The sequence below is a fragment of the Tetrao urogallus genome, assembly GCF_951394365.1.
Source record: "Tetrao urogallus genome assembly, chromosome: 1".
Classification (NCBI taxonomy): domain Eukaryota; kingdom Metazoa; phylum Chordata; class Aves; order Galliformes; family Phasianidae; genus Tetrao; species Tetrao urogallus.
In genome coordinates, this window is record NC_136813.1 from 61,563,732 (window position 1) to 61,590,946 (window position 27,215).

A 27,215-nucleotide genomic window follows, 5' to 3' on the forward strand; every position below is an offset into this window, starting at 1 on the left:
AGAAAAAAAAGAAAATTACTAGGCAAGTGGCTAGAAAGTAGTTTGGAGAGTACGGCTCATATCTGAAGAAGTTTCTCTTTGCTTGACTTTCTGCTGTGTTTCCCAATGCCCTGTGAATTGATTTGTGTCTCCTAATTCGTGTTCCGTGTGGCTGGCTCAAGCCTGACAGATGAAAAGGGCCATCTATTTTAGGACACTGATGGCAGAGCTTCATTCTGTTTCTCTGTCTGGGCGAGGCCAGTCAGAAATAGCTGACCTTCCCCTAACTAATCAAGGATCGACTTGAAATATTATTGCAGCTGGTACATGAACTTCAGTGGAGCTGGAGCTGCAATAGCCCTGTCAGTCCATCCAAAACATGATACAGAGTGCAGAGGTGCAATAAGGGCTTCTAAGATCCAGTACCGGTAGTGAAAGGTTCCCTGGCTACTAGCAGGGAATGAAACACACACATCACTTTGGAAGTTACTAGCAGCCACTTTACTAAATAAAGGCTGAGATTTTTTATGAAACTTTGAAAACATGGTAGCCAAATCACAGAGATGCCTTTGAGAAGTCCTGATCTGGAGGTATTATAAGTGCACTTAGTTTTAGAAATTTATACCTGTACCACAGCTCCCCACACTTGTACAGCAACATTAATCTTTTTTCAAAAAGAAGACACTTTTCCACATGTATGTTTTGGCCATTTTGGAAGGTGATTGGGTGACATATATAAACTCTAAGGACTCGCTGCTCAAGAAAAAGGCTTTTCCAACAATTTCTTGTCATGCCAAGCAGTCCTTCCTTAGCATCTCCAGTGGACCACAGAGCAAGCTCCTGTAGAAATTCGTTGAGTTTACACTATACAGTGGATCCTGCAGTCTTACCCAGTGACATTCCACTGGCATTATCTATCAGCAGAGTAAATAATATTCCATTATCTTCCTAAATTGGGAAATGCTGGGATCAAGAGAAAGATGAAGTCAATTCACCCTAGAAAGTATTTGCCACAGATTTTTTTGCATCAGACTTAGCTCTCTAAACTGGTATTCCTACTGCTACTGTCTGCTCGGGCAGTACAGGAGTGTACTGAAGGAAACTAACAGAAGAGACTGATTCTGCCCTCTCGAATATCCAGACAAATGAACCAGAGATGTGTCCTCAGTGTTTTTGTAACACTCCATCATCTGCCTAATGCCATATTTGCAAGTTACAATTCATATTCTATTCAAATTTGACACTATAGTAATTTAACACAAGCATTTCTGACTTTTTTAGACACTGCTGACACAAAACAGTAAATAAATTTCCAGTCAAACAAACTTTTTTTGTTGTATTTTCTTTCCCTGACAGACACTGTTGTAGTACATTTTTGCTATACCTGAAGGTGGTGATCTTTGGAGAGTATGCTATTAAAGAAAAATAAATAAAAAATTTATCCAGGAAAAGAAGAAAAATATGTAGAATGCCCTGGGAGTCACTGCCCCTGGAGGTATTCAAGAAATGTGCTGATGTGGCAGTGAGGCATATTGTTAGTGGACATAGTGTGGATGGGTTGATGGTTAGACTAGACGGCCTTAGTGATCTTTTCCAACCTTACTGACTCCAGGATTGTAAGAATGTGTGAGAAAATAATGCATATTTTTGAGCATGCTTTCCGAAAACACCTACTTGCCCCTTAGAAAAAAAATTGTAGAAAAAAAAAATCAGAAAAAGAACAATGGAAAAGTCAGATTCAGTGCAGGACTTACCTGTCCAGATCCAAACAATTTCATGTGAGCTACATGTCTATGCATTACAGTCAATACAGCTCTAATAAATAAAAATGGTGGAGCCTGAAGACAGGTTTAGCATGACCTACACCCAAAGAACTCAGTTCATTCCCTCATGTAGACACCTATCTCCACTGATTTCTCAAGGTATCCTACTGGCTTTCAGCTGCCACTCCATAGAATCATAGAATCCTTAGAGTTGGAAGGGACCTTTGAAAGTCATCTAGTCCAACTCCCCTGCAGTTAACAGGGACTCCACAGCTAGATCAGGTTGCCCAAGGCCTTATCCAGCCTCATCCTGAATGTCTCCAGGGATGGGGCATCAACTACATCTTTGGGCGACCTGTTCCAGTGCCTCAGCATCCTTGCTGTAAAAGACACTATAGAAGAGAATACTAATTGGACAAGATTATGTATAAGTATTGCAAAAGGCATGGCAGAATTCAGTGAAAATAATACAAATGCTTTTATTATGTGCTGCTATTCATAGGAAGCAAGCTGCTATTCATAGGAAGCAACAAGGAAACTGTAGCACACAGTGACAAAATGCCTTTTTCAATGTTATATCTGAAGTGAAAAGAGAATTCCAGTCTCCTGACAGCCACTGAACACAAATAATGAAAGAAATAAAATGGTTGGTTTCATTCTTACTGCACCTACCTGCCTTCAGGTGACTTCAGGTCAGATAAAAGAAAACACATCAGTGACTCTATGAACTCATTTCTGCATGGAAGTAACATACTTTCATGTGTAGCTTCACAGAAATCAGTCTGTATGAAGAGTTTCACTGCATTCAAATGACAGCTGAAGCTCTGACTATGTAGTAAAAGTATTTATTTTTAATATACCATACATGCATCCTGGTCTCAGCATAGAATGTTCTTCCTGAGAGGATCTATTTTAATTATTCTTTTTTATGTTTATGGCACATTCTCTGGCAGCACTACCTTCCAAATAGTCTAACATCTCCAGTACTATGCCTGACTATGGCAGAAATGAATCAGGAGACATATTCATATCTGTTATATCATCATAAAAATTCACCTTTTACACTACTTAAATGCTCACAGAAAGTCCCAGGGTGCATTTTCTTAAATTAAATTAAATTCTGAATGTTCCTCTACAGAATATAAAAATGTTCAATGCAGTGAAAATTGGGCTAGGCTTATCAAATAAAAACAACCATTAATATGATTCTTAAACAAGTTAATTCCCCAATTCCTTCCAACACTCCTACAGAATTTCTACAGAAAGATTGACACTTTAAAATCAAAGCCAAATTTATCCCAACCATAATGACAATGATATAATTAAATCAGTTTTAACATACAATCAATTTGGCCAATTACTCCCAACAGTCATTGATTTTGTTGATTCATAGCGTGAAGATTGAAGGCTCTCCGTAATGGATATATTCCAGTCTCATTGAACAAATCTGGCATAAGTTTTATGATTTTATTTCTGTTTAATTTTCTTTTGCAGATAAGGCTAAACTAATTCCTAAATCTGCATATTTTTGTTTACTTAAATATCTAAATGGTTCCAGCATCAATACATTATCTGAGCCCCTCCTCATATTTAAAAATAGAAAATAATTAAAAACAAAACAATAGCAGGCTATTTCTTTCTTCCTTTTCTATCTGAAGGAGAAAAAGCTTGATTAGTTTATGGGAGGAGGGGGCTGTTTATTTGCTTGTTTATGTTTATGTGTGATTGAGTAAATGTCATGTGTGTACATTTGGAATTGGCAAGCAGCTTCTTATCTGTGCTGGCAGATACGTCCATGATCTAAAACAGACTTTTAGAAACATCTGCATGTCTCACTACATACCAAAAAACAGTTTCTCTAGCTGCCTCAGAACTGGGTCCTTCTGAAATCCTGAAGCCCATTTATTGCTGAAGAAAAACATTTTGAACATCTACAGTATATCTCATCCACTGATTCAGATATTTATCCTGTCCATCCTTCCCAGCTGGGTAGCACATTATACATTGCACCAACAAGATAAATTGTCAGCAGTGTGCTGGGCAGACATACAGAGTATATAGAACAACTTGTCTATTAAGTCCTTGGCTGGGATTCATCTTACCTAACACTAAACAGTTTCAGTGTAGCTGCCTTCAATTAAACTTGTCACCTCAGTTTTCCTTTACAGTTACACTGGCACTTCTAGGACACAGTCCACCTGATCTATTTTTGGATGACTAGTTCAATATACAATGAATCACACCCTAAAAGTGCATTCCTTTATTTTTTAATGACTTTTTTTCTCCACTGACTAAAAGGGGGCCTGGAATTATTAGTTTGAGATGTGATCACTTCAAAATTAATACTATAGTTAATCAGGTCACTTACTGCAGAATTACAGAATGCTTGAGGTTGGAAAGGAGCTCTGCAGGTCATCTGATCCAATCTCTTACTCAAGCAGAACCAGGTCACTTATTGCAGAATTACAGAATGCTTGAGGTTGGAAAGGAGCTCTGCAGGTCATCTGATCCAATCTCTTACTCAAGCAGAACCATCTAGAGATGCTTGCCCAGGATAATGTCCAGGTGGCATTTGAAGATCTCCAAGGTGGAAGAACTCCACAACCTCTCTGAGAAACCTGTGATAGTGCTTTCTCATTCTCACAGTAAGAAAGGATGCCCATTGTTTCCTATCCTGTCACCAGGCATCACTGGAAAGAGCCTGGCTCTGTCCTCTTTGTACCCTCCCTTTAGGTATTTATATAAAATCATAAAACAATGTAAGTTTAAAAAGACATTTAAGATCATAAAGTCCAACTATTTACCTAACTAACAAGTCCACTGCTAAACCACAGCCCTAAGTTCTATATCCATCCCTCTCTTAAATATTTCCAGGAATGGGGACTCCACCAGTTCTGATGCCTTACCACACTTTCCATGAAGAAATTCTTCCTGATATCCAATCTAGAACTCCCTTGGCTCAATTTGGAAGATGTTTCCTCACATCCTGTCCCTTGTCACCTGAGAAAAGAGACCAACACAGTACTTGCTGCAGCCTCCTTTCAGGAAGCCTCTTCTACAGAAAAACCAACTTCAGTTCCCTCAGCCACTCCTTATAACTCTTGTTTTCTAGTCCTTTCACTAGCTTCATTGCTCTTCTCTGCACATGCTCAACTAACTCAATTCTGGTAGTGAACAATCTAAAAGTGAACACAGTACTCGAGCAGCAGTCTAACCAGTGCTGAGTACTTCCCTAGTCCCGCTGGCTACACTATTTCTGATGCAAGCCCAGTTGCCATTGTCCTCCTCAGCCACTTGGGCACACTGCTGACTCATGTTCAGCCATCTGTTGACAAGCATCCCCAGGTTCTTTTCCGCTGGTCGGACTTCCAGCCGCTTTTCCCCAGGGCTATCCCACTGCAAGAGGTTGCACAGGCTTAGGATCCAGCATTTAACTTTGTTGAATGCCATACAATTGTATGTAGCTCATCAATCCAGACTACCCAGATCCCCCTGCAGAACTTTCCTACGCTCAAACAGATCAACATTTCCTCCCAACTTGGTGTCATCTGCAAACTTACTGAGGAACTGCCTACCATAAACCAATGTCAACTGGGTCTGATCACCTGATTTTCTGCTATGTGCCATGTGATGGCACTCAAGATGATTCTGTTACATGACCTTCCTGGCACCAAGGTCAGACTGACAGGCATGCAGCACAGAAGAAATCCCCCTGAGCCTTCTCTTGGCTGAACAGCCAACCTCTCTCAACCTTTCAGAACAGAAAAGGCTCTGCACTGTCTTATTTATTTTTCTTTTTGTGGCCCTTTGTTGGACTCTTTCCAGTATGGTCATGACTCTCTTGTTCCTAGATCTGGACACAGTTCTTCATATGTGGCCTCAACAGTGCTCAGGGGAAGAACCAACTCTCCAGATGTGCTGGCAACATCCCTCCTAATGCAGACCAAGATAACAAAGGCAGCTGCCTTTGTGGCAAGGGCACATTGTTGAATCTCATAAATCCTGAGTAGAGATTGTAGAGCAGAAGTTATCTACACATGGATTGAAATCAAGCCATTCTGAACACAGATATCACCAAGTCATTCATTCTGCAGAACTGCTATGCTGAAATGCATAACTCATGAAGGGATGATAGTAACTATACATACAGTAACTACACTTCTGACCTAAGCCAGTTAGAGTTTCAACAGGAACACTATTACACTAATGAGAACAATCTTTTTAATGAGCCATCATACCTACATATTTTAATATATATATATATATACATATATATAGTATTTTAATACATTATTAATATTACAAATACATATATAATACAAATATAATACAAAATATAGAATATACACCTTCCTGAAGGGAGGTTTTGTAGAGAAGGGGTTTGGCCTCTTCTCCCAGGCAACAAACAGGACCCAAGGAAATGGCCATAAGTTGTACCAGAGGAGATTTAGACATAAAGGAAAAACTTTTTCTCTCAGAGAGTGGTCAGGCACTGGAATGGCTGCCCAGAGAGGTCATGGAGTTGCCGCCCCTGGCAGTTTTCAAGAGGCGTCTGAATGAGGAACTACCAGATATGGTTTAGTAGCTTGTGGAAGCAATGGCAATGGGAAGATGGTTGGACTAGATGGCCTTGTAGGTCCTTTCCAACCTTGAGATTCTATGATTCTCTGATTACATCTTTTATTATACTTATTTATTGTGTGGGAGGTAAGGAAAACTCCATAAAACGCTAGTGTAAATACAAGTGGATCACTGTTTCACATATCGTACTCTGCAATATATTGTACATTATATCTACAGCGGATAATACAGGTAAACAACATGGGAAGGTAGAACAGTTTCAACTGAGTCAAAGTACTGATTCATGTTCTGATAAATCTATGTTCCTGTAAGTTGGACAAGATAAGTAGAATCGTCAAAGGTATGTGAGGGTGCATCTGGTTTACCCACATCCTTGATGAGTGCTCTCATCTTAAAATACAGGAAATCAGGGACAATACCATTACTGCAGTGCTATTAGGGAATGACACACCCCTGCATGCATTTTTCTCAGACATGAATGAGTTAACTAATTTTAGGTGTTCCAGGCAATCTCCCATGGAAACAATCATGTGCCTGAACTACAGAAATGGTCTGACATGAAGAGCTGCCCCTTTCTTCAGCATGTCCACTTTTGTCTTACGTGGGCTTACACAGCACTTTTGCTTCCTATTTTAGGATTTTAGTCAGGAAAACTGAGAAAACATCCTCCAGTCTTTTCTGTACATTTCCATCTTTGTAGCTCCCAAGGCTTTAGAAATAAAAAAAGCAATACATAGGTTGGGGAGGAGTGAAATAAGAGAACTGCAGTATGACAGGAAATGGACTGGAGTGTAAAGAACTTACCAAGGCCATTCTCTGTTCTAAAACAGCATCAGTGATATCTAAATTGTTCCTGACATAATTATTTTATCTTTTAAGCACTAATTGAAAGAACCATGGAAACCAATTGAAAGAAGACTCCAGAATGGGAGAATTAGGCCCAGTGGCTGAAATAGTTTCTTCCTTAAAAAAATGCTTAGGAATGCTTTTTAGGTCATTCTGTCTTGCCCACAATTTATAGTTTTGAGGCAGAAAATCAATTAGAAGATTTCTTCCTATATCCCTTAAATCCAAAGATCTTTTCAGAAAGATTACACTTTAAATGTCTTTAATATTTTCAGAAGCTTCCAAACTCTCGTTCCTTTACACTGCCTCTCAAAATGTTCTGGACCACCAGATTGTAACTTTTTCTACTGGGCTCACTTTGTATATGAAAAGTTGAAATGAGTGACAAATGTTACTGTAACGATCTGAAGCTGCAAAACAGAATGAAGTAAGTCATTGTAAGATTTGCTATATTTGATGACAGGTGGTGCATTTTGGTGTCTTGAAATTTCCTATTTGTAACGCAGGAAGGAATTCATGAATATGTTCCATTTACTGCAATGAATTTCTGCAGTTGTCATAGATCTGCCTTACAAAATAATTTTAAGAACTTTATCTGACAATTTATAAGGTTTAAATTTTCTCCCCTGATAAAGGAATGAAGGGATCTTTTTAGAGAACTCCGTTAGATTTCAGATGACTTCCATCAGAGCTTTCACCTTATCTCGGCTTGAAGCACACACAGCTCCAAGTTGGCTGAGGAAGGATAGGTACAGACTACTTCAACTCCTTCCTTAGCAGGAGACACATTAGCATTTGCCACAGCAGATGTTTTTAGTGAAGGACTGCAGATCCTGTATCCCTTTTTCTCATTAGCAAACTGTACCTCAGACATTCTCCCCCAGCGTACCTCTTTGCTCATTCATAATCTGAGGCAAGCTTGAGGAGAGTTAGATGTATAGTAACCTCACATCATAAGATAAGCTTTTCCTGCTATTAAAGCTCATTTTTAGAACCACCTCCCATTATCAAATATTATCCCTCAGTTATACCATAACTAGTCATAACAGTGAATTAGTATTCACACCACATAATTTTGATACTACTGCTGCTTCTAAGTAAGGGAAAAAAAAGTAAGAAACAAGAGGACCATCTAGATGTACTTCTTGAGAGATGAGTCTCCATTCACAACTTCAATCTGGAGACATATCCAAAAATTCTGAATCCACATGCTGTTTTCCATTTCTGAGTGTGTATAGCTTTACTGATTTAATTAAAGAACCATCCAGTAGAAAGTCAAGTATCTTACAGTAAGACTGTTCAAAGGCAACAGAGATCTTTACTATGTTATTATACATTATTATACATTATATGTGTATATATGTATATTATACATTATATATTACACATCTTTTCTTACACATTATGCAAAAAAAGACAGAAGCACGACTTTTTAAATAATTTAATCAAGTTTGCCAGCACAAAAGCAGTAAGAAATCTGTTAAAAGAACAGACACCTATATGAGTGGGTTTTTTTGTTTGTTTTTGTTTTGTTTTGTTTTGTTTTTGTTTTTGATCCATAACAGTTGGCACTGAAAATGTTATTGAAGCAATCAAAAACTAAGTTCTGTCTGCTTTACAAGCCATTCTGCAATAGGGTAGATGCAAATAGCAGACAAAACTAAAAATCAGTTCTTATTGACAAGAACTTTGGGGCAGCCTAAAGTATTCTGTCCCCATTATATTAGATCATTTGGATCTTCACAATCTGAAGAGAAAGTAGAATTACTAATTGCTTTCTAGACTTGTCGCAGAGGCTAACATTTACAAAGAATCTCAACTTTTTCAGCTGGTCTCAGTTGGGTACCAGAGTCAATCTGTCTTATAATCCAGAAACACTATCTAAACCCTCACAACATCTTTTAATCATCCACTTTAATAGTTGACAGCCTTCAGACCATTTCCATTTCTTCTATCAGAGTTGAAGTGACCAAATCAGAATAATAGAGAGCAGACTGACAAAGTAGTGTCAATTCTCATGATACTCCAATACTTCAATACTTCAGTGCATTTTGTTGTATTTCAGAGGAAGTGTATGTAATTGTGATTCTCAGTAATGCTATATCCAAAATTTTAAAAATATCATTATTCTGAGAGAATGCTATTCAAAGTGAAAGAGCTAAATGGGGTGAACTCCAAAATATTTCAAGCACTGGGATATCAAACAGCTCAGTTACCTGGGAAATCAATAGTGTCTTTGTCCCTATGCATACACTGGGCTATCCTTTCTGGTATCTTATAAATAAGACACGTATTTAGGAATATCTCTTGCTTTCAAGCTTTTTTTCCTTTTAGCTTAACTATTCAGAACAGTGAGGAAAATGACGTACCCTTCTCCCCTTCTCCCCTTCTCCTGTTTTGTGACCTAATTCTGTTGAAGACCCTCGACCTTGTGATACTTATTTCTCATTAAAACATGAGGATAGAACTGAAGTTATCCCATTAATCAATCAACAACTGACATTCTCTAATTTTAACTGGTGCTTATGTTTAAAATGTAAACATCATCATCATTTTTCAAAAGCAGCTTCTCAGAGATAACGAAATAATCACTAATAATGGGCCCCTCACTACAAGAAAGACATTAAGGCTGAGGACTGTGTCCAGAGAAGGCCAACGAAGATGTGAAGGATCTGGAGTACAGCTCTTATGGAGAGTGGCTGAGAGAACTGGGATTGTTCAGCCTGGAGAAGAGGAGGCTCGGGGGAGATATTATCACTCTCTACAATGACCTGAAAGGAGGTTGTGGCAAGGTGGGGGGTTGACCTCTTCTCGCATGTAATCGGTGGGAGAGTATGGCCTCAAGTTATGCCAGGGGAGGTTCATGTTGGATATTAGGAAACATCTCAGAAAGAGTGGTGAGGCAGTAGCACAGGCAGCCCAGCGAGGTGGTGCAGTCACCATCCCTGGAGGTGTTCAAGAACCGCGTGGATGTGGCAATGAGAGATGTGGTCAGCGGGCATGGTAAGGGTCGGCTGACAGTTGGACTGGGTGATCTGAGAGGTCTTTCCCAGCCTTAATGATTCTATTCTAACTATGTACATTTCAAGAAGAAACTGGAATGCCTATCTTCCCAGGATGTGTCAGTCAGACAGGGCTGCTTCCCATGGAGGGGAGGCAGAACGAGAAGCATACAGATTTAAAAACCATCTTTCTACAGCAGCCAGGAGGACTGCAAAGAGAACCATCACCACTCTGCTAGGGCTTACTTCTGCTTCCAAACCTCCTCCGTTTCTGCTTTGCTCGGGGCCTCGGGCCCTGTGGTGACAGGCACAACGAGAATCTCCCCACAAACACACAAGAAGTGACAGGAAGGGCAAATTCCTACAGGTGAGCAGGGGAAGGCAAGGATTCTGAAAGACTCCACAAACTGAAGCGACCTTCCTCCCCCGCCTGAAGGGGAACAAACACAAATTTAGCTGCTGACACAAACATAATCGCTGACACAAACAAAACGCCCAAGTTACGACAGCACCCTCAACCACCAACCGTTCGCCCCCCCCCTTCCCCCCCCGCCATGTTTCCGTCGTTCCCCGGCATTGCGCATGCCCAGCACTGCCGCTGCGGGGTGCTGCGGGCCCGGGGCAGTCGCCGGCCGGATGGAGGAGGATGGATGCCGGGAAGCCGCGACTAGCCCGGCGGCGGCACGGCGCTTCGTGCGCTGTTTGTACGCCGTGGGCTTCCTGGTAAGCGGCGAGCCGGCTGCGTGGAGTGGGCGGCCGTGATGGTGAGGGGGAAATCCTTCCTAGCCTCGCATGAGCCGGCCGCGGCGGCCCTGTGGTCTGGGGCCCTCTGCCGGGGCTCCCGGCGGCCGTCGGAGGGGCCGTACTCGCGGTGGCAGCGGTGGCGGTGGTGGGGGAGCTGCGCCGGGCAGCGTTGGTTCCCTCAGAATCCGAAGTTGGGCAGAAAACGGCCCTGCGGTCCGATCTGGGCTTCCACTGGGTTCCCCCTTAGCCCTACTGATGAAGTTACTCCGTTTTAAGGCTCTGACTCCTTTCTGGGGCTTGAATGCTTGTTGCGACAGTGCAGCGTAGCAGTTGGATTTGCCCTGTGACCTTTATATTGGGCGTAAAAACACTCTGCTTTTTTTCAGTCCTTGAACTGATATTCTGGAGTGCTGCGTCCATGTGTGCAGTCCTCACTACAGGAGAGACACAGACTTGTTGGAGTGCATCCAGAGAAGGGCCACAGAATGGCCAGGGTTGGAAGGGACTTCAAGGATCATGAATCTCCAACCCCCCTGCCATATGCAGGGTCAGCAACCTCCACATTTAATGCTAGATCAGGCTGCCCAGGGCCCCATCCATTCTGGCCTTGAACACCTCTAGGGACAGGGCATCCACAACCTCTCTGGGCAGCCTGTTCCAGCACCTCACCACTCTCACAGTAAAGAACTTAAATGAAATGAACCAAGGGATGGAACGCCTCTCCTATGAGTACAGGCTGAGAGCGCTGCGTCTGTGCATCCTGGAGAAGAGAAGGCAATGAGGTGGCCTGATCGCAGCCCTCAGTATCTAAAGGAGAACTACAGGAAAGAAGGGGACAGATTCTTTAGCAGAATCTGTGGTGATGGAACAAGGGAAAATGGTCTCAAGCTCAGGGAGGCTAGATTTAGGTTAGATATAAGGAAGATCTCTTTTCTAATGAAGGTGGTGAGGCACTGGAACAGGTTACCTAGTGTTGTGGTCGATGCCTCACTCCTGGAAACTTTCAAGTTGAGGCTGGATGAAGTCTGAGCAACCTGATCTAGCTGTGGATATCTATGCGTGCTGCAAGGGAGTTGGACTAAGTGGCCTTCAGAGGTCCCTTCCAACTCAGTATTCTATTATTCTATCCTACAAAATAATATAATGGACAAAGAGCGTAGTAACAACTTTTGTGTCTTCATACCTCCTCTGTGATACTTTGACATAAAGCATGTAGTACATTCTGAAAGCCAGCAAGAAATTAGCGCAGTTTAAAAGTTTAGATTGTGGTGAAATGTAATAAAGAGCAACATGTTACCTGTTACACAATCTTCCTGTAGCCGGCAAATGCAGTGTCATTAACGTTTGACATAAGAAATTTTAAATGAGATAACAACCTATTGCAGAAGAATGATTAATGGGTCTTGCACAACCTGCATGCCAGTGACAAGTCCAGTACCACCTATGTGTGTCCTGAGATCTGGACTTTTTAATACCTTTACCTTTGACCCAGGTAAAGTGGCAGATCCACAGTCTCTTCACGTTTTCAGATGACATTTCAGTGTGGGGTGCAGTTTAGGACATGGATGCTACCCAAGGGGCACCTGTGGCAAAGAAAGACATGGTTTAGTGGGCGTGATGAGATTGGTTGATGGTTGGACAAGACAATCTGAGAGGTCTTTTCCAGCCTTAATGATTCTGTGATTCTAGGCAGGCTGAATAGATGGGCTGACAATAGCCTTATGAAACTCAACATGGACAACTACCATGTCCTGCAGTCAGCAAGAAATAACCTTTTCCAAACACAGAGGGGTGCCCCGATTGAAAGGCAGTCAGCAGCATCTCGAGCTGTACAAACAAGGAAATGACCTTCCCTCAATCAGTACTTGTGAGAATGCATCTAAAATACTGTGCCCAGGAAGGAGTGAGCTTTGAAGGGCCACCAGGATGCCTAGAGAGGTTGCCTTGTGAGGAGAGGCTGAGGGGAGCCTGACAGCAGCCTTTTCTACATGGGTAAGGAGGTTACCAAGAAGATGGAGCCGGCTCCTTAGTGTGGTGCATGGCAAAGGAAAGAGGGACAAAGGTCCTGTATGCAGTCAGAACCTCTCACTGTAATTGCAAGAAGGCCTTCCTCAAAGAATCATAGAATTGCTTGAGTTGGAAGGGACCTTTAAAGCTTATCAGGTCCAACCCCCCTGCAATGAACAGGGACACCTACAGCTGGATTAGGTTGCTCAGAGCCCTGTCCGGCCTGACCTTGCACGTCTTCAGGGATGGGACATCCACAAGCTCTCTGGTCTGTGCCAGTGCCTCACCAACCTCACTGTGAAAAACGTTTTCCTTGTATCTAGCTTAAATCTCCTCTCTTTTAGTTAGAAACTGTTTCCCCTAGTCCTATCACAGCAGATGATGCTAAAGGGTCTGTGTGCCCTTCTTTCTTGTAGCTCCTCTTTAAATAATGAAAGGCTGCTATCAGATCACTGTGTAGCCTTCTCCTCTCGAGACTGAACAGCCCTAGCTTTCAGCCTGTCCTTGTAGGCAGGTGAGGTGATCTATCCCTTGGATAATTTTTGTGGCCCTCCTCTGGATGCACTCTAACAGGTCCATGTCTCTCCTGTACTGAGACACAGACACATCTTTTCACATGAGGACAGCCAAGCAGTAGGAAAGGCTGCCAGAGAAGTTGTGCAGTCTCTGTCCTAGAAGATTTTTAGGACAAGACTGGATAAAGCTTGAGGGTGTGTACTCAAAGCTTGCCCTGCTGAGAGCATGACTAGAAACCTGAGATCCCTTCAGTGTGAATTATTGTTATTCCATGATTCTATATACTAGTATATGGAATAGTTTTCTGAGCTCTGATGCTGTTTTACTAACAATTTTAGTAAGCTGTGTGGGCTTTTCACTCATGCTAATATATTTAATGTCCTTATTTCTTGTTTCCATTCTAAGGTACTTAATGATAGACTGCAAGAATTTAGTAACGTGCGTTGTTACAGTTACTCTGACTGTGGGTGTGCTATGAACAGCTAGGTAGTCTGCTGAAGCTGCAGCAGTCAGTGATAAAAGGTGATCTTGCTTCAATAGCTCTCTTCTGTAAGGTTCAGCTCTGGTAAAGGACTCATGCCGGGAGCACATAGTGAAGGAACTATTGGGTTAATGTGGCTAGCTCAACAAAAGATAAAGTGTCAAAAGAACTGAGTAGAAGATTCGTGTACCTTTCAGGGTGGGTAGTGTCCTTTGCCCTTATACAAAAAGTTTTCTACTTACACTTCATGATATTTTTTTTTAATGTTTCTGTCCTTACATTTCTGAAGTTATACAGAAAGCTCAACTTTTTCCTTTCTTCCTCATCCTGGTTGATAGTGAAAATACTGTAGATTTTCCTTGTACCCAAGCACAGATTGTTTTAGGTGACAGAAATAAAAAAAATATATTATTTAGATATATATCTTCAGAATGTTTGTATGTGCAGGAAGGATGAGTCTTAACGTTATAAGTTTCACTCCTCTGTGAGGCAGACCTTTCCTTTATCTTCCTGTGTAGTTTTAATTTTGTCCATTACAGGGTACACTGTAGAGGTTGTGACATACCACATTAGCCATGAAGAATTTTCTTTGAATCCTGTACTGATATAGAAGACATTTAAAACTTTTGAAATGCGGACTGACTGTTCTTAAAACAGTTTGCTACCATCTTTATAGAAATCATCACTTATTAAAAATTTTCCTGCCTTCTTTTCAGGATTTATTCGGTGTGAGTATGGTTGTTCCTTTAATGAATCTTCACATCAAATCTCTAGGAGCAAGTCATACAGTTGCTGGAATAATAGGTGAGTTGCAATAATCAATTGATTTACCAAAGAATAAGATGATGAGAACTGAAATGTACCTTCCTGTAAATTGGATGTTATAGCATAATTCTTCCTTGCTAGTAGAGTGATAAAAAGTAGTGCCAAATTCCAAATAGAAAAGTAAGGAAAACCATGCTGTGTTTGATGCAAAGATCTATGCAAGCTCACAACCTGTTGGTTGCCAAAAGCAGATGTCTGGGAAAGTACATTCTTGGAAAGAAGAAGGAAGTCTTACAGTACTTGTACAACACTTGTACAGGTGCTTTTCCAGCCGACCTGGTTTCTTCAGCATCCAAGAATTCACATCTCAGCAACCTTGGGAGCCAGAGCTGCTGGTTTTATTTTTTATTGTTATTTGCAGGCTTTGCAGACAATGTGTCTACAGCTGGTTCTCCTCAGCTTTCCAATGCCCTTGATTGCTTCCAATTCAGTTAAATTCCTTGTAGCTACCTTTTAGCAGAAGTGTTTGTCATCCTTAGAAACTTATTTATCAGTAAATTCTGAAGGTTTGGAATTCTGTCTTAAAATGATGTTAAGTTGAAATTCCGGGATTCTAAGGATCTTATTTATATATTGTAGTACTGTTTATGGTTTGCTGTGATATAGAATTATGGTATTCTTCTTACCTATATGTGGTCGACTTGGGCTTGTTGTTCTTTCTTTCTTTACTTATTTTTATTTTGGATGGGAGCAATTTTTGTGAAATAACTCTCATTCTGCTCTGAGGCGGTGGCACTTTAAGCACTGATTCATCAAAAATACATTTTCATCTGCTTTGATTTAAACTTGAAAAAAAAAAATAGATTTTGAGATGTATTCTTATAAATGAAAAGGTTTGGTAGATGTTTCTATGTGCTTGTCTTTTCTGCTTCTCTTCTGTCACTAACTGCAGCTAAACTGAGACTCCCAAATGAAAGAGTAGGGTGTGTGGTTTCTTTAGGGTTTCTGTGGTGCCTTGTAATACGTTGAAGAGCTGAATGGAAAGTAATTACAGCCTCCCAGTAATGAAATTCTCTTCTGATTCTGAGAAAGGAATCACAAATGCTGAGATCTCTTTTGCTTAATGCACCACCCAAAGCAACATCCTTCTACATTACAAAGTTGTGTAAGTTTGATTAGCAGTTGCTTTATTATGGGCTTTTTTTCCCATTCCTTAAACTATTTCCCTTGTTTTTTAAGCTTCATCCTTTCCTCTTCTTTTAGTAAATTATTCCCAGAATTATTTTCACGTTTTCTCATTTAAAATTTCATGCAGTTTTCATAGAAGAAAATAATAATTTTTACTGTTGGTATTTTACTTGTTTGTTTTAGGATCTCTCTATGGTATAATGCAACTGTTTTCCAGCACGTTTGTGGTGAGTTCTAACACTGTGTTTTTAAGTACATTGTCATTTCTATGGATTTTATGGGGGGATCTAATTCTCTATCTCTATTGAGCTAATTCTCAATCAAACATGGTTGTCTCCTTGTTTGTTTTTGTTTTTTTTTTGTTTTGCTTTATTTTCCAACCTCCCCAGCCTGGTCTAGTATCAAACAGGGAGGTTGGTGGCCCTGCCTGTGCCAGGTGAGTTGGAGATTCATGATCCTTGTGGTCCCTTCCAACCCGGGCCATTCTGTCTCCAATGTAAGCAGTAGTAAAACAGTTCTCTTAATTCAGTAGCCCATCCAGAGAGCAATCTCCATGAGTCAGCTCTTTGTAAGCCTGTTATAGAGAGCTTGCTTTCCCTGCTTAATAAGCAGTGTCTTGTAATCTCCCATACGGCCTAAGCTCTCATGTCGTGTGTCTTTGAACTTTGTCAAGGCCATGCATCCTGAAAGCATGCTTTACTTTTGAATACCATAGATCCCTGTATTTAAACAGGAAAACCTTTAATTTTATCCTGCTATCTCCTGTCTCTCAGGAGAGCAGATTTTGAGCATCTTGTGAAAAAGCCTTTCAGAGTTTGTGCTATAGGACACCTGGGATAATTTGCTTCTCTAATGTGGCATTTTCTGTGAACTGCAAGACCTTTACATACTTCTTGAAAAATCTACTTGCTTCTTGGAATCAAGCTGTTTTATAAACATACTACAGCAAGTTTGCTGTTCTCCCTTCTCATATCTACTTACTGTTCATCTGCTTTGGGATGACAAACTCCTCCTGTTCCTTTTAGGATGCTCAGCAAGTGTCTGAGCATAGTTACCTAATATTTGTGGTTGGTTGTGCTAATGTGTTTGGAGTGCTAGTAATAGTAGTATTTGACGATGTTTATTGCCAGGATTGTGGTTTTTAAAGGGAGAAAGTATTAAAAAAAATAAAAATAAAAAAATCCCTCTACATGGCATGAAATAGAGTACAGTTTCAGCAGATGCACTCCCAGCAGGGCAGAACTCTGCTCATCACTTCCAGACTTCATGCACTTAGTAAAGTTGTGTAATAAGCTTATGAAGCTTCTGCTAACAGTCTTTTGAACTTCTTTCTCAGTTTAACTTAGATAAACTGATTGTTCATTGTACGTAGTTAAATGTTATAAAATGTTCTTAATTTCCTGTTTTGTGAAGGGCTGCTGGAGTGATATAGTAGGAAGACGGTACTCTCTGCTTACTTGTATTCTTCTCAGTGCACTGGGTTACTTCCTTCTTGGAACGTGCACCACTGTGTTCCTGTTTGCCCTTTCTAGAGTCCCCATAGGTGAGTAAACACTTGGCGTTTTGCAGCTTAAATTTCGTGTTGTCTCAGCTTGAGAATTACTACTAGAGAAGTGGTGATATGTAGGTACCGACATAGCATCATCCAGCAGTACCTACTGGACCCTGGTAATAGAGGCATTTCTACAGGTTAAACATTCTTATGATTTTTCTAACAATTGAAATATGTATTCAAACTGTCAAAATTTTTATACCGCTTTAAGTAGCTGAATTTTGTAGGACTGGAGTGCAGCAATTCCTTGAAAGTTGTACTGTTAGTCATTAGAAATACCTGGTATATCTTCTGGAAATCGTGACCTCACTCTGCGCTCACTAGGCAGAATGGAATTATGAATGAACTGGTTCATTATTGATTTTCTCTTATGCTGATTGCATATTTCAAAGTGATAACTGCAAAATCTGGCTGAAAATTTAGGTCAGCACTTCAATAGAATAGGTGCCAAAGCAAGTGTGTTTGCAACACTGAAACTAAGTTTGTGGCAAGGTTTGTATCAATTCTTACAGTAGCTGAATATTTATCATGTATTCTGATATGCTACTTACATATTCTGATATAATAAGCATTGCTTTTACTTGGAACACATTTACAAAAGGGTACTTTTGTGGCCTATGGTCCTGGTCTAGGAGCTCTTCATACTGTTTCTTTACTTAAAGAAAAATTGCCAATGAATGATGTGGTTGGTATTTGATTACACAATAGAAGTAATGATTTTTAGTTCTAACAGCACTGTGCCTGTGATGGATAGCATTGCTCTGGTCAGGGTGAAGGAATATAAAAGTTTGTGCTATTGCTATTCCCGCAGCACACTTGTCTGCCCACACCAGTCTCTTATAATGCCTTGTAATCCTGGAAATCTCCATACTCAGCAAAGTTGCTACTGAGCTACGTTTATAAACAAACAAGCCATTTCTACTCCACCTTTACCCACAGGATCCTATTTTAGAGGCTATGCTATTCCTAGAGTGCTCCAGCACAAGCTTATTTACTTATCCTTCCATGTAGGGTTGGAGGAATGTTCCCTTAAAACAAATGCCTAAGTAATTTAGATAGCTACTTCCAAATCCTTGTACAAGCAGGACCGTGATTGTGGCTCAACACACTGCATGATTCTAGCACGAAGAATTTTTGATCTGTAATATTAATTACAGGAATTGTACAAGTTTTACGTTGATACTTCAGATAGCTTACGTGATTTTTAATCTTTTGCATTTTGGGTTTTTATTTATGTTGCAGGTATTTTCAAACACACACTTTCCATCTCTAAAGCCCTGCTTTCCGACTTGGTTTCTGAGAGAGACCGCCCTTTAGTAATGGGCCGTTTCAATGCAGCCTCTGGTGTGGGCTTCATTCTGGGGCCTGTTGTTGGTGGCTACCTTACGGAGTTGGAAAATGGCTTTTATCAAACGTCTTTCATCTGTGCCTCTATCTTCCTTTTGAATGCTGGTAGGTTTTTGTATCTTTTTTTGCTCCACTCTTGTGTATTTATGCTGTTTGTAATACCTGGAATTTGTAGTGTTTCTTATCATATTTGGCATACATGTTTTGTATTATGAATACACGGCTGTTGAGAAGAATAGGAATTTTGAAGCAGATAGCCTCCAGTTGCTTCTCTGTTAAATTATTTATATTGCTTTTACAAGCATGGGAATAGGAACTTAAGTGCCCAAAGATGACAACTGAAAATCAGAGTTCTGGCTTCAGCCCTTAGGTTTGCATGCTGTGTGTTGTCTCAATGCTTTCCTTCCTTGCTTTCATTGCATTTGAAGTTGAACTGTGAATAACACTATATGTAATCCTTGTAATTTTTACAGTGATTTTTAAAAAGTAGTTCAATTCCTTTTTAAACTTTGTTTTTTACACTCTCTAAACTGTTACCATCAGACTAATGGGAAACGGTGTAAAAATTATGCAATTAAATGCAATCAACTAATATTTTTGTCTGTATAGGTCTTGTCTGGATGTTACCCTGGAATGAAGAAAACATTGTCAACAAGAAACATGAACATGGCAAGAAAAGGACAGACAATTCCTCAGCAAAAAGAGATTGTGACTCGCACTTGAAACCAGTAACTAATGGAGCTATGGTAAATGATGTGCCTTTCCAGTCTCCGTGGGTCCAAATTACAACAGTGCTGAAGAGGATTAAAGAAATTGCATCATCTGATTTGTGGGATATATTTTTAATACGGTTACTGATGTCTGTTGCTATTCTGCTGTACTACAGTAATTTTACTCTGGCTTTGGATGAGAGATTTGGGGTGAAACCCCTGTTCTCTGGATACCTAATGAGCTATAGCAGTACACTTGGAGTTCTGGCTGGTTGTCTTCTTGGACCAATAACAAGACTGTATCAGCACAACACTTACAGACTTCTGTTGCACTCTAGCACTTTTACCTGCGTGTTGATTCTTCTGTATGCATCAGCACCTGGCATGTGGATGGTCGTTTTGTCTTCCACATTCTTAGCCTTTTCGACTACTATAGGTCGTACTTGCATCATTGACCTCGAATTGACCATTGGTGGCAATGAGGCCAGCGGTACGCTCCTGGGTGTTGGACAGTCTGTGACATCAGTGGGACGTATAATTGCCCCACTCCTTTCTGGAATTGCTCAGGAATTCAGTCCCTGCGGCCCTCCAAGTCTGGGGGTTGTCTTAGCTTTAATAGCTATTCTCATAATGAACATAAACAAGCAAAAATATTGTAGTAGTGGAAATGTTAAGTTAAAAAATCAGTAATAGCTGCAAATTTGGATTGCACGGATGTATTTTACAGAAGAAGCACAGTGAATCAACCAGGGTTGATACATACACCTGCCAGACCTGTACAGTAGGAACAGGATCATTTAAGAGGGCCAATTTTGTTGATGCAGGGACAAGTGTATATATACACACATAGAAATAAATGCTGCAGGACAGTTGTCTTTCTGAACTGGGACCACTAGAATTCTTACAAGAGGGACAAGTGTTAATGTATAGCACTGGCTGGGTTTTTTTTAAGAACTTTTAACTTTCTTGGAGGGAATAGAAGAATGACTTACGTACACAGATGCTGTTTGTAGCTGATTTTGAAACAGAATTTAGACTGATATCTTGTAAAATGTACAGACAAGTTAATTTGTGTTATTTAATTAGAGGTGAGCTTTTATTATTTTATCAGGAAAATTTGGATCATAACTTACCAGGCTTAATTTCTTATGCTGTGGTCTGTTGCCATTTTCTGCTGTGACAATAGATAATTAACAAGATGTTTGTTTATATGATTTTGTTGAGTGTACATTGTCTTTGAAATTTAAGGTAGCCATCTGGCCTTGATTACCATCTTTCCCAGGCAACAGATGTGGATGTATGCTAATTTTGTATTAGCAAGCTTAAAATGGACAATTTTGGAATAACATGGAGTCATTCAGACTGAAACTGAGACTGAACCTAAACTTTACTGAAACTTGAACTGCTAGTTTGTGTTTAGTGATAACTTTACTGAGAAACTTTGTCATAAATTATCTTCTAATGCTTCCTGTGCAGTTTTCCTGCCTTCATTTTAAGAATAAATTTGCTTCTCAAGTCTTTTGATTGACTGTTCAAGATGTGCTGGAGAAACTAGCAAGAGTTCAAAGGTGACTTTGAGTAAATACATTCTCTCTCATCTCTGGAGGCATAGGTGACATTTTAGTGACAGGACGAAAAATATTTATTTATATTTCAGTCTTGGTCTGAACTGCTTAAGTAATGACTTTACTCTCAGAGCTGTAGTGAGAGTTGTAGTACTTTGCAACTTTGCTATTTGTTGTTCAAGCACATATTGCTCACTAGTCGCTGTTTGAATTTGTTTTGAAACATACTTTGCACTGGTGATGTTCCATGCACTTTTTCTAAAACTACTCGAAGCTACCATCCACTACGTCGAATTTTGCATTAATAACCATTTGGCTGTCTCCCTCAACACATCTGTGCAAATGATGTTGCTACTTCAAGAGAGTCACAGGTAATGTTCTGCACTTCCTTCTTTTTCAGTGCCTGAGATTGTGTAAGTCCTTGTTGAAACCTCAGTCATTTCAGTGATGCCACCATGAGAATATAGAGAACTCTGAGTTAATTTTATATGTTGACATAATAAATGTTTTATTGCTGCTATGATTTCAGTAGCTATCATCATACATAATTACTGCAATGATCTATGTTGAATTTACTAGAGGAACTTGAGGCATTTTTAAGTATGTTATCTCCTTGTTTTGCTTGGCAGATGCTTCAATTCTCACCCAACATTTCCTATCCTCTTTCAATCCATATTTTCAAATAGCAACTAAAACTATCCTTCTGTAAACCAGGGTTTTCTGTTTTGCAACTGTAGCAAAAGTTAAAAGGGAAGGTGGAGAATTTCTCAAAAATAAACATATTTGAAAGATTTAGTAATTTTTATTATGCTTATTGGTTATACTAGGTAACAACATTTTAGAGTTGCTGCACTGTTTAAAGCTAAACTCTGTAAACACCACAAAATACAGCTTTACTGTAAAACTCCCGGAATGTTACTTTTCTGCTTATAAAAGCTTCAAAGCCTACACATTTAATGTTTTTGTTTGAAAAGTAGGTCTCAATACACACTAAATAAAAATGAAATTAATATTTGCATTGAGAAACCTTTAGGAGGTTGTGATCTCAGGGACATTACAAGTAATGCTACAGAACAAAAGGTTCTTAATTGTAGGCCAAAATAAAGGTCTGTGCAAACATTTCTTTGGAAAGCCTCAGTTACAGAAAAGTTGCACTATTTTATTTATTTACTTATTTATTAATTAAGGAAAAGTAATAAAATGAAGTTACGATCTACTTTTATCATTTTGTCACTGTTTTTTTGGGTTTTTTTTTTGTTTTTTTTGTTCACTCTGCTGAAACTATGGTGTGAAATACAGATGGTCAATTTAAAGAGGTGCAAATTTTTTTTTCTTCGTGGTCTAATTGTTACTTATAATAATAAACTTTTCACGTAAAAGGTGAAGGAGCCCTAGGATTCAACCAAGAAGTCACCTGACAGTGAATGGAAAAGAAGAAAGAAAGGCAAAGAATGAACTCACCAGTTTTGAGACGGGATGCTGAAAGCAAGCATTCCTAGTGTGTGGAGACCTCATTTAAATCCCTTGTGTTGTCTCTTGGTTGCCATGATAAAATTCAGCAAGATGAGTAAGTGACATCCCTGGAGGAGAAGGTGTGACTCCCTTGAAGTTGAGGGAGGAGAAGCTGCAGCTGTTTGGGGCTACACTGAATTACTCAGCAGTTTCTTGAATCCAGTTCTGGGATCTCAAGATTCCAAAGGACTAAAGATCCAGGACTAAAGGTGTGTGTCTTTAGGTGGAAAGTTCAACCTTGAAATAACTGCAAAATGAGATTTTTCCCTTGCTCACTCTTTGAGTTAGTTTTCTCAGATGTGTTGGTTATGGTTTTGTTTATCATTTGAAATTTTCATTTTTTTAGCACTTATCTTCATGATCAGCTGACGCTGAAGGAGCTGCATATACAGTGCATAATTTTTCTGTAAAATAACTGATGGGTTATGAGAGATACTCAATTTGTTATTTTCTATATAAATAAATATATTTTGCATTTTGGTTACTGTTTCATACACTCCAACAGATACTTTTTGAATACTTACAAATAGCTGTGCAGGAATCTTGCAAGGCAGTTATTTGTGGCCTGAATTTTGAGAATCAACCTATTTTGAGTGGAGCTCAGATCTCTTCCCTATGCGAAATAAAATAGCTAAGGGAGCTTTTTTTTTTTAAAGGTAAGCCTTGAAAACCTCATAGTTCAACCTACAAGGAGGAATTAAGATACATTTACAGTTATTTTTAACTCAATATTAACATCTAGGAGTTATTTCTGACAAAAGCTTTGGAACAGGGACTGTTCTCTCAAATGTAGTAAACAGATTTTGGAAATGATGTAAAATAATAGTGAAATAACTTGCAGTATTTAAAATGAATTTACCTTCTTGCTTCCAAAATTTACTTCTTGAAACAAAACCTTTTGCAATGAGAATGTGGGTTCAATTCACAACACACAAATGTAAAGCCCAGCACATTTCAGATAAAGAAATGGAGTAATCCCCATAACTGTTGTATTCCCTCCTGTGTTTACTCACTGATATCCTGTTGAATGTTACAGGACACAGAGGCTTCCAGAGCTTCCACAATCGCTCCTGTGTGCCTGTACAGGAAATGCATCAGTACTTGCCTTAGAAATGATGCTAACCCAATATCCATTGTGTTGTCCTATTAGAAAACTGCCTAGCACCTGCAGGAGGAATTCTGATGAAGTTAACTTTCAAGCAGTGCAGCACAGTATCCAAGAGAGACTTAACAAACCCAAATCTGATCAGCTTCCAAATGCTGAGGTATTTTTAAATGTTTGCAGGAGAATCAAGCTGAAGCTGCCATATATTTTTATTAACAATTTTGATTTTTTTTTCAAGTAGCTTCCTGTTTAACTGGCCATCTAACAAGCCAAGAGGGATATTAAACCTTTTGAGTGTCCTAAGACAGCTTCCTCATGGTGGTTCACACAATTGACAGTGTCAAGTACAGCTACAGCTTTATCTAGAAAGTACAAATTACATCATAGTATGCTAAATCACTTTAGGACTGTTAGTCCTTTCTCTCCAGAATTTAAATAGCACCTGAATAAGGTGAGTTAGGTAGCCTATGACTTACCTCTCTATTGTGTCCTATAGCAGATCCTCCTTCTACTGCCTGGACTTGATACCTCCTGCATTTTATTTGCCAGGCTACTCCTCTAATCTATTGTTGGCCTGGCTGGCACGGTGTATAGTAGTGTTACTATACACTGTGTATAGTATTAAAACACAGCCAGTATAGCTGTGCTGTAAGCATGTTCAAAAGCACAGTTTTATAGAATCAGAGCTCTTGAAGTACAAAAAGCATTCCTCTAGCTGATTTCAAGATCTTTCATCTTCTCTTCAGAAGCCGAGAGAAGTTGGCAGAACAATTCTGAGAATGGCGACCAGCTGAAAAACTACTTGCAGTGTCAGCCTTAAAATGTTGCTGGTGTTTGGATCTGATGAACTTGGCATCTCTTGAAAAAGCTGATGCACTGTGTTTACTTCCAGAGATCCTAAGGCACTATTCAGAATAGCATGCAGAATAGCATGTTATTTTGGCCAAATTTTCAACCTAGTTTGTTCCCCTATGTTATTTATATGCAGCTTCAACAGAGGATGTTCTCAAGTTGCTAGATTGTTAGGCAGCATGGTCTTATTTAACAAAATACCTGTGCTTTCAGTGGACCTTGCATTACACTTTAGTACCAGGTAGCAAAGCCCTTAAAATCTGGTCTCTTACAGCAAATTATTGTTGCTTTCATTGTCAGATATCTGGTTAGAACAGGTAACTGGTGTCTGTCTACACTCTAGCCTTTGCTTTGCCACTTTTCTTATCCTAATTACTTCCAATTTCAAATTCAGCAGCTGAATTTCAGAATCACAGAAAGGGCTTACACAATGTATTCTCTACATTCTCATCCCTAAAACTGGACAGCTGGGCATTTAAAAGGCAGTAAAATATTGATAATACAGATTTCACTGAGGAGTCCATCAGGAAACAACAAAAAAAAAACAACCCCTGTGGATCTGGCAAATGTCCCAGTCACTGCTGAAGATGTGTTTTTCCAAAGCAAAAAACGTTCCCAGTCAATACATGATTTTCCCCATCAGATGGTGCTCAAGGACAGATTTATTGGGCATCTCGTTCTCTAGCAGGAAAACTTTTCTTTGCTACAACCTTAAGGAAAAATCTCCTCCACAAGCTGAAGCTTGATGGACATTTTAGGAAGAGCCAGAAGTGCTACTGAATTTGTTTTCCTTTTGCAGGGAAGTAAAAGAATAAGGAAGAAACGAACTTCAAACATGAGACTTAAATGAGAGCAAGAGCTGAATGAGATGGACTACCTGGGACATAGCCTATATCACTTGCTGTTCTCTTTGTTACTGAAATTCAAATGCCCAGGGAAGCAGCTTCTGTAGGTGACTAGCTCTGGACCAGCAGCTGCAGAAAAGAGCCTGAAAAGGGTGATAAGCAGCAGAGGGGAAGGGAGAGAGTACCTGGGAGGAGTGCAAGTCTCAGGAGACCCGTGATTCTGCTTCACAGTGTAACCATCCTGGAGATTTGCCTTACTGCTCATCTTCTGTGGCTTTCAAAGTGTTATGAAAGAGTAACAAAATATTGGTGTGTTTTGAAGCACGAAGAGCTTAGGACCCTATTACATCAAACATCCTCCAACTTTGTGCTTTTGCTATGGGGAGCCTAGTTTAAGTACCAATGATCCAAGCATATGCTGCATTAACGGGCGACAAGCAAAGCTGTCAGGTTCCTGAAACCCGCATTCACTGTTTAAAATTATGCCAACAAATCCAACAACAATTCTTAAAATAAGACATCTTTCCCCAGACACAAGTCAATTTATCATTAACAGCGTATGAAGGAGAAGCTCTGCAGGGAACTAATTGAAGGTTGATGTGCAACATTTTGTATTTATTTGGTCAGATTTCAGGTGGGTCTGCTATAAAACACCTAACCTAAACAGTCCAATCTGCAAAGAAGTTTCAATAACGAAATCCAAATTCAAGGCCTCTTTCTTATTCAATCGTTCTGTCAGTAACACAGTGACAAAGTGCTTGCTGACAACTTTACAGCTGAAACATATTTTCCATGTAGAAAGACAATCACATTTGATTTTAAAGCTTATTAGCTTGTTTGAGCCCAGTTTTATTCCCAAACAGGAGGTGACCATTAAAGGGTAGATAAGTAATGCTTTCCACAAATTTTTTTTGAGAACAGCCATGAATATCTGACCAAGATTCCTAGGGTTGACCTACCCATCTCTCCACAGCTTAAAGTTTGCATCTGGCAGAAATTACATACTTGGAACACAGTAAAACAATTAAAAGACATGAGCCAATAAAAGACATTAGGCAAGTTTGGCATTTCAAATACGTACATGAAATGAATATCTTGGAATAGCTGTTAAGTCATCATCCCTTTTTAAGCTCATTTACCATCCCTGCCCACAAATTTTTTCAAAGAAATCTACCTTGTGATTTTAAAAGCAAATTCTGATTTTTAATAGTCCTCTCAAAAGAAGCTTAAATAAAAAAGTGAATCTTATTGCCCACAGATTTAGAAATGTGCTAATGAAAAATTATGATTTCACAGTGTACATTCTCAAATGAAAGTTACGAATCTTGTAACAAGAAGAATTAAAATGATTTTTGCATTGTGCTGAAATGTGTATCTGTGCTGAAGCAAGCTCAAAACTTAGGATAAAGTGGGACAGAAAGTGCAAATTCCTGAGACCTATTAAGTATCATTTATTTTAATGCATCCTTCCTACCCATGTGTTCTTAAGTGACTGCTATTTATGCTGGGATGAAGAAAGTCTGCGTTTCTTATGAGTGCTATTAAGGTGCACAGTGACTGCAACTGATTCCAGAGCCCCTGGAGTGCTACTTTTCTGTACAAACAAATCAGTGGGAGAGAAAGAAAGGATATCCTTCCCCTTTTATAGATGAAGAAATAAAAAGAAAATAGGATCACAAGCACGAGGGAAGGAGCTTTCTTGAGTCTCAGTGGTCCCTGACTCAAACAGGACACCGCTCAGTTTTCTATGTGCAGAGCTCCACAACTATTCTACTGCCATGTTTGCACTGCAAAGATGCTAAGGTGCAAAAAGCAATCTTGAACAGGAGAACTAGTCATCTACCTGAAGTTTCCT

At 39.6% G+C, this 27,215-nt stretch overlaps 1 protein-coding gene across 1 annotated transcript; it reads left to right on the forward strand.

The window, feature by feature from the left end:
- Positions 1-10,807: 10,807 nt before the first annotated feature.
- MFSD9 (major facilitator superfamily domain containing 9) lies at positions 10,808-20,171 on the forward strand (the record flags this gene model as incomplete). The annotated part of the gene is made up of 6 exons (XM_079550509.1): positions 10,808-10,894; positions 14,636-14,723; positions 16,056-16,099; positions 17,286-17,415; positions 18,667-18,876; positions 19,381-20,171. The coding sequence occupies 6 exons, from the start codon at positions 10,808-10,810 to the stop codon at positions 20,169-20,171; spliced, it is 1,350 nt and encodes a 449-aa protein (XP_079406635.1).
- Between the last annotated feature and the right edge of the window lie 7,044 nt (positions 20,172-27,215).